The 8,670-nt window shown below is 37.8% G+C and overlaps 2 protein-coding genes across 2 annotated transcripts; both read left to right on the top strand.

Annotated features, from left to right (window-relative positions):
* Nucleotides 1-4,546: 4,546 nt before the first annotated feature.
* pyurf (PIGY upstream open reading frame) lies at nucleotides 4,547-6,963 on the top strand. The gene is made up of 2 exons (XM_079259999.1): nucleotides 4,547-4,798; nucleotides 6,807-6,963. The coding sequence occupies exons 1-2, from the start codon at nucleotides 4,596-4,598 to the stop codon at nucleotides 6,946-6,948; spliced, it is 345 nt and encodes a 114-aa protein (XP_079116125.1). The 5' UTR covers nucleotides 4,547-4,595; the 3' UTR covers nucleotides 6,949-6,963.
* A 174-nt stretch (nucleotides 6,964-7,137) lies between these two features.
* Nucleotides 7,138-8,401, top strand: LOC306770990 (phosphatidylinositol N-acetylglucosaminyltransferase subunit Y-like; the record flags this gene model as incomplete). Its single annotated transcript, XM_079260010.1, has 1 exon — nucleotides 7,138-8,401. One exon carries the CDS (start codon nucleotides 7,138-7,140, stop codon nucleotides 7,348-7,350), a length of 213 nt encoding a protein of 70 aa, XP_079116136.1. The 3' UTR covers nucleotides 7,351-8,401.
* Between the last annotated feature and the right edge of the window lie 269 nt (nucleotides 8,402-8,670).

Below are 8,670 nucleotides of genomic sequence, written 5' to 3'. Positions count from 1 at the left end.
TTGGAAGTTTGTCAAAAAGCTCCTGAATGACTTTCATGCTAGTGGAGGCAAAACACTCTCATCTGCTGAAATGAAGATTTAATTATTTGGCCATGATTCCTACCAGAACTTAAGGAGGTAATTAAACTCTGAACACCGTCTCATTAGTACCACCACAGCAGTCAAACATGACAGGCTGACTCTGGGAATTTTGTCTTCAACAAGAACTAAGAAACTAATATGAAACTAAGTCAAGAGCGAAAACTTTTTCCAGGATGCAGGAGCGTCTGAAGCAGGGGTGAAAGATACGACGAAGCTGGAGGGATACTGTCCACCATCTGGACCTGAAATCATCCATCCATCCATCCATCCATCCATCCATCCATCCATCCATCCATCCATTCATTCATCCATCTGTCTGTCCATCCATTCATTCATTCATTCATTCATTCATCTGTCTGTCTGTCCATCCATCCATCCATCCATCATTCAATTCATTCATTCATCTGTCTGTCTATTCATCCATTCATTCATTCATCTGTCTGTCCATCCATCCATTCATTCATTCATCCATCTGTCTGTCGATCCATCCATCCATTCATCCATCCATCCATTCATTCATTCATCCATCTGTCCATCCATCCATTCATTCATCATCCATCCATCCATCTGTCTGTCCACCCATCCATCCATCCATCCATCCATCCATCCATCCATCCATCCATCCATTCATTCATCCATCCATCTCTCTGTCCATCCATCCATCCACCCATCCATCCATCCATCCATCTGTCTATCCATCCATCCATTCCTTCTGTCCATCCATCCATCCATCCATCCATCCATCCATCCATCCATTCATTCATCCATCCATCTCTCTGTCCATCCATCCATCCACCCATCCATCCATCCATCCATCTGTCTATCCATCCATCCATTCCTTCTGTCCATCCGTCCGTCCAGCAATCCATCCATCCATCCATTCGTCCATCTGGCCGGCCATCCATGAATTCATTCATTCATTCATTCATTCATTCATTCATTCATTCATTCATTCATTCGTTTATTCATTCATTCACCCATCCATCCATCTGTCCGTCCATCCTTTCATCATCCATTCATCCATCCACCCATTCATTCATTCATTCATTCGTCTGTCCGTCCGTCCATTAACCCATCTATCCATTCATTCATTCATCCACCCATCCTTCCATCATCTATCCATCCATCCATTCATTCATCCATCCATCTGTTTGTCCATCCATCCATCCATCCATTCCTTCCATCCATCCGTCCATCCATCAATCCATCCATCCATCAATCCATCTATCCATCCATTCGTCCTTATGGCCAGCCATCCATCAATTTATTCATTCATTCATTTATTCATTCATTCGTCTGTCCATCCATCCATTAATCATTCTATCCATTCATTCATTCATTCATCCATCCATCCTTCCATCATCTATCCATCCATTCATTCATTCATCCATCCATCTGTCTGTCCACCCATCCTTCCATCCATCCATCCATCCACCCATTCATTCATTCGTCTGTCCATCCATCCATTAATCATTCTATCCATTCATTCATTCATTCATCCATCCATCCTTCCATCATCTATCCATCCATTCATTCATTCATCCATCCATCTGTCTGTCCACCCATCCTTCCATCCATCCATCCATCCACCCATTCATTCATTCGTCTGTCCGTCCGTCTATTAATCCATCTATCCATTTATTCATTCAACCATCCATCCTTCCATCATCTATCCATCCATCTATTCATTCATCCATCCATCTGTCTGTCCACCCATCCATCTATCCACCCATCCATCCATTCATTCATCCATCCATCTGTTTGTCCTTCCATCAATCCACCCAGCCATCCATCCATTCATTCATCCATCTGTTTATCCATCCATCTGTCTATCCATCCATCCATTCCTTCCGTCCATCCATCAATCCATCCTTCCATCAATCCATCTATCCATCCATTCGTCCATCTGGCCGGCCATCCATCAATTTATTCATTCATTCATTTATTCATTCATTCGTCTGTCCGTCCATCCATTAATCCATCTATCCATTTATTGATTCATCCATTCATCCTTTCATCATCTATCCATCCATTCAGTCATTCATCCATCCATCTGTCTGTCCTCCTATCCTTCCATCCATCCATCCATCCACCCATTCATTCATTCGTCTGTCCATCCGTCCATTAATCCATCTATCCATTCATTCATTCAACCATCCATCCTTCCATCATCTATCCATCCATCCATTCATTCATCCATCCATCTGTCTGTCCACCCATCCATCTATCCACCCATCCATCCATTCATTCATCCATCCATCTGTCTGTCCACCCATCCATCTATCCACCCATCCATCCATCCATTTATTTATCCATCTGTTTATCATCCATCTGTCTATCCATCCATTCCTTCCGTCCGTCCATCAATCCATCTATCCATCCATCCATCCATCCATCCATCTATCCATCCACCCATCCATCCATTCATCCATCCGTCCGGCCGGCCGGCCATCAATTCATTCATTCATTCATTCATTCACCCATCCATCCATCTGTCCATCCATCCTTCCATCCATCCATCCATTCATCCTTCTATCCATCTATCCATCCTTCCATCCATCATCCATTCATTTATCCATTCAGTCATTTATTCATTCATCCATTTTGTTAACCATCTAGTCCAATTAAAGGGTCACGAGGAAGCTGGAGCCTATCCCAGTAATCATTGGGTGAGAAGCAGGTACCCCCTGAACTCATGAGGGAATTTCTGTAGAATCTTAAAGTGACTAAGCACTGATTATCCTCATCTTTCAATTGCAAAGAATTTACTATTTAATACCAGGTTTTCTGTGTCCTGCAATCTGTTAAGAGGCAGAAGACGAGTATTAGATTGTGCTGAACAGGATTTTGAGCATTTTTTTTTCACCATAAAGTGATGCAAAACATCTGACATTGTATGTAAAAAGTATGTTTGGCCCTATAGCTTAAGCTTGTCATGCTGCACAAGCAGTACTAAATAAAGGAAATAACACCTAAAAACAAGTAATGTCTTAAAAACTTTTTTATAAATTATATGTTAACAGCCCTCTATGTTATTTGATTTATAGTGTCCATACGTCAAAAAATTATGAAAACTGTGATACACGACTATATCCAAGTCCAAGCGACTTGGAAGAGGGGGGAAGGGCTGTATTAGAAAGTCTGTCATGTACCCAGCAGTGGGATATATTATAGTTAGAGGCAGTTTTAAACAAGTTGGGGCGCTGCCAAGAAAGTCTCAGAGCAATATGAGGAAATGCATTCTGCAACTGTTGGCAGCATATTCCTTGACATTATCTAATATTGTATAGTTAACCTGCTGGGAAATCATGTTCACGATATCAACAGGGTTTCAGTAAAGCTAGAGTACAAACAACAACTGCTGTAAAATCTATCTCTTTCGTTTAATTTAAGATATGCCCCAACTTTTTCTTTATTTCTTGTGGAAACAAAGCTTCATACATAGAGGAAATCGCTGAAGGAATCTTACTAGAATTTATCAATTTATTAATATTGATGTTATTATTAATATTAATTTAATGTAATTCATTAAATGGAACAATCAAAATCTGATCAACAAAAATGGAGATTAATTTCATTGCAGTGTTTATTTTTAGAATCTGATGCGAGTTCTGGTGTATCAAAATTCGTATTGCGATGAAACACTGCCACCATGTGGCTAATATGGGAACTGTAAGCATGGCCATGACATATGTATGACATATGTAATGACTATATGTAATACGTTGGGGAGGGGCAAAAACTATTCAAAGAATGGGTGTAATTTATTTAAACATTTTTTCACATTTATTATTAAATAAATATTTACACAAAGGAATTTTAGATGTTTCAGTCAAAAATCGCCGAGAGAAATTGTTTTTGTTTTTTTGTTTTGTTTTGGGTTGTTTTTTCATCTTTTATTACACAATAGAACAAAAAATACAGAACATAAACTAATAAGTCAGGGGGATAAGAATTAAATGAAATGGGTACAAAAAGAATATGCAGGCCATGGACAATACATAAAAAGATAATAAAAATTGAGCATCTTCACCTGTGAATGCGGTCTATACACATACATATCATACAAAATATCAGTGAGACTATATTATATGCCCGTAATTTTTAAGGCCTTAGGATTTTCAAGATCTTTAATTATGGTGCTGTATTGAAAAAGTTCTTGTAAAAACATTGCAAAGCTCGGCTTGCCGTCAGCCCATTTCCTTTTATGAATATGAAACTTTCCCATGAGTATAACAAAGTTGTACAAAAAATGTCATGTCCTTTTCTACTTTTTTTTATCTTCAAAATAAAAAAAAAAAGTGTCTTTCTCTTTTAAATGTACACAATGTTCTATTTTCTTTTTAATAAAAGTTTGTACATTAATCCAGAACAATTTACTGAACAAACAAATCCGAAAAAAATGTTAGTCGCGGAACCTATCAAAGTTCACCGGAAGCGGACGTGTTATTTTGGTGCACATAACGTGATGCTTCCGTTTGGAGACTTTGCTGCGCTTTGTGCACTTTTTGGTCATGTTTAGGAATGTTTTGAGCAGACTGGTGACAGAAGCAGCTCCTGTTCACCGTCATGTGAAACATGCACCGTTTACACAGACGTTAACCAGCGGCTGGGTATCGACGAGAAGCTTCACCGACGTGAAGGACGAAGTGCAGCCGCCTTTCGACTCATCGCTGCTGGAGTTCCTCGTGTGTCCGCTGTCCAAGAAGCCGCTGAGGTGACGGCGGATCCCGTAACAAACTATGGGGTCTGGGGGTGGGGGGGGGTTAACTCACTTCCACCACCGTGAGACAGAAAGACCCAGAAAACTGATCTAATATCGGGGATTTTCATTTCTGAATCTGAGGTTAAATCTGAAAATTTGATAAGTTGTCTAGTAGGGCTGTGAGGACACGCTTATGTTCCGATTCGATACGATTCCGATTTTTTTTCTATTTTTTTTTTTTTTTTTGTGCCGATTTGATTTAAATTGCGATTCTCACAATTCTTCGATATTACTCATTTTTGTTGATTAAAAACAAAATAAATATATAAAACTTTTTTTTTTGCTCGTCATTTTTCTTGATTTCGGTTAGGAAAAAAACAGTAGCTATAATGCTCAAGAAGACAAGTAAAAAGATCAATAAAAATTACAAAAGTTTTATAATCAATAAGTTTTATTTAAATGGGAATAAAATAGTTTTTTTTTTTTTTATTAATCTGTTTTAAAATTGTGACGCATTCACACACGCACACTCTAATTAGGGGTGGGAAAATCGAATCAAAAAATTGAAAATCTGGAGTTTTTGTGTGACAATTTTAAAACAGATTAAAAAAAAAAAAAATTCAAATAAATAAAAATAATCCATTATTTAAAAAAATTAGCCATTTTTATTGTTTATTTATTTAATGTTTATTGTTTTTATCTTTTAACTTGTTTTCTTGGGCTTTATAGCAGCAGAATGATGCTATAGGGCTACTGTGTTGTTTTTTCCTAACTGAAATGAAAGAAAATGAGTGTAAAAAAAAAAAAATTTTCATACATTTATTTTGTTTTTAATCTACAAAAATCATCAATATCAAGGAATTGTGAGAATCACAATTTAAATCGAATTGGCACCCAATAAATCGGAATCGAATCCGGACAAAGCATATCGTCACAGCCCTAAAAAAAAAAAAATTCATAACTTTTGCATTATTCTGATGTTTTAAAGCTATAGTTTTGTTTACTTTCCTTTACTGGTGCACAAACAGTGATGCCTGCACGTATATACTGCAAATAAAACATGAGCAGTGACAGTTGTGTTACAAAAGAGTGTTTTTAGGAGTTCCAGAAGCAAGGTAATAAGAAGGTCGTCCTGCAGGGAAAAAGTCATCTTCATGTACTGTTGCTACGTGACACTTCCTGGTTTTTACATCTGACTGTTAGACTTTACATGAGATGTCTCAGGTTTGTTTACCAAAAGGAGTTTATCTGCTGAAAGTGGCTTAGTCATCGTCTTATTTTTATGCAGTAAAAATTTCCTTGAACTCCTCATCTCAGAAAAGTTTTCCAGCTCAAGACTGTGAACTTTTCCACTACAAGAAGACAAGTATCAATAAAAACAATAAAAATGACAAAAAGTCTTATCATGGATTTTTTTTTAAATCGTTTTTTTTAACAAAAAATCAATTTTAAAGTTGTGAAGTAAAAGATTGCGATTTTCAATTTTCCCACCCCTATTGTCTAGTTTTGTGATGTAAATTGTAAGGTGAGAAACGCCACCAAATAGAGATGTGATCGTGTATAAAAAGCTGTATTTTGTTAGGACTCTCTGCAGTTGCAGCTCGTTTTTACTAAAAGATGTGTATCTTATTGGAGGGTGAAGACATTTTATAAGTCACCCATGTTCTCCTCAGACAAACTAATTTGTCTGACATATTTTACCAAGTTATGTTATCCTGTTATACTGCTGGATAGACTAAAACCTTTCACTGGTATAAAGTTCCTACCAGTGAAAGGAGTTTTAGTCTAGCCAACAACATAACACCTCAAATACTCAATATTTTGTCTCTTAATTGATTAGTAAAAAGCTGTCTTTTTCTCTGTGTGGTTTGTGGAAGAGATAATGTCATCACTGCCATTTCTTTTAGACACCTAACCGATGGTTAATTCAACTAGTTTATCAACAGATAATGAACAAGCAGTTATTTTGGCAATGTATTGAATAACGTGTACTAAAATCATTGGTCTCATCCTTCCCCAGGTACAATGCTGAGACCAACGAGCTGATCAATGAGGAACTGGGCATCGCTTATCCCATCGTTGACGGCATTCCCAATATGATCCCTCAGGAGGCCAGGCTGCTGCAGAAAGACACTGACGCTTCCAACAAACCTGCACAATAACTCAAATCACAAAACCTCCGTCTGTAAGAAAAAGACAGGCTGAACACTGGTGTAATAAATGTGTTGGACTGAGTAAAATACAGGCACGAGATTATGTCTGCAACTTGCTGTTTTGTTGCGTTCTAGCAGAAGTGGATGTGATATATTCTCAGATATTTATTTAATTATCAGCAGAAGAAATCTGTCAGAATGTTCTCCCTGTCCATGATGGTGGGACTGATCCCCATAGTGTCTCTTTTTGGTTTGTTTTACTCTGCTGCCGTTGACGACAACTTCCCACAAGGCTGCACCAGCAGCAACAGTCTGTGTTTCTACAGCCTGCTGCTGCCGGTCACCATCCCCGTCTACGTCTTCTTCCACCTCTGGAGCTGGATGGGCATCAAACTCTTCAGACATAACTAGACTGTTCTCAAAAATGTTCCTGGAAAACACCAATGTTGTATTAAAGCTTCTCTTAGAAGCTTTTCATGCTTTTGCTACCTGATAGTAGTAAGGTTAATAATATCTAACTTAAAATCAGAACACACGTCTGTGCAGAAAACTATTAAACTCTGGTTGTAAATGGGTGACAGTGTGCAAGAAACAAAAGTTACATCTATTCTTATATGGGATTTAAATAAATGAACCTTAAATCAACAGTGGTGTGGAATCGGTACTGGTGATTCTTAAGACTTCCAGACCACGTAGAAATGTAAATAAATAACCTTTATTTGATAAAAGACTCTTCAGACAAAGTTTTTAACAACCTGATAATAGTTTTATAAAAGAAAAAGGAAAATAAAATGAATTGAAAGTCATTAATAGGAACAGTCCTAACAAACTTTATGAGCAACTTGAACGCAGCGTGGCCGGAAAATTAGTTACTTTTGGACAATTAATGGCAGCTTTTTTCATGTGTCCAACAACTAGGATACAGTGTCATTAGGGGTGAATTTTGTGTTATTTATGAGTTCCGTGTCAGGCAGGACTAACTTCCTACAGGAAATGCCCCACTTTTAAAAAGAACACTAAAAAATGCTTCTTACATCAAAACTTCCAATGAAAACATCAACTCTTCATTGCCATTAATACAAACTGGAGCTATGGGAATACTGAACATGTTCCAGATGTTATAGCGCATCTGGTTGAGAAGGTACGTTTTGTGGCAGCTACTGACTGCAGGCCGAGCTCCGAACGGCTTCATACGCTTCCTTTCTGATGATCCTCAGCGGCGCTTCTTAACCTGAATGTCCTGAGAGAGTTTCATCAGCGGCGACTCCGGCCGAGGCGACCGTCCCTCTCCTTTCGTCTTGAAAAAGAAGGGTTTGTTTAGTTTCATCTGGACTCCTTTCACCTAAAGTTAGAAAAATAATCAATATGTAAAATTCAGGTCAGATGTTTCTAACAGTTCATAGAATTAAACAAACGGAATAAGACTATTATGCAAGATAAAACAACGTGCATTTGTCCATAAACCTTCTAGTAAAAGATCTGTGAATTCCCGGTGGAGTTAAACGTGTGGTTTGTCGCAACATGATTTTCAAACGGGTGTCAGACATATTTTAGTTCAGCGGCTTCAAATAGCAAAGTGCTGGACCAGTAGTATAACAGCATAATAACCTAAAAATAACAAAAACTCACATTTTCCTTTTGATTTAGTTCAGCGAAGAGAATAATCAGAATATTTACAGTTAATCCTTATGAAAAGCATCATGAACATGAGCTGAAGCGCAAGTATTTGAT

This window comes from Telmatherina bonti, assembly GCF_933228915.1.
Source record: "Telmatherina bonti genome assembly, chromosome: 2".
Classification (NCBI taxonomy): domain Eukaryota; kingdom Metazoa; phylum Chordata; class Actinopteri; order Atheriniformes; family Telmatherinidae; genus Telmatherina; species Telmatherina bonti.
Note: the sequence above shows the minus strand (reverse complement) of the source record. Positions and strands in the feature narration are given on the sequence as shown.

Excerpts from the sequence above, each read along its gene's own strand:
- pyurf (XM_079259999.1), top strand. The coding sequence starts at position 4,596 with ATGTTTAGGAATGTTTTGAGCAGACTGGTGACAGAAGCAGCTCCTGTT. Across the intron at positions 4,799-6,806 it reads CTGTCCAAGAAGCCGCTGAG|GTACAATGCTGAGACCAACG; the intron begins GTGACGGCGGAT and ends ATCCTTCCCCAG.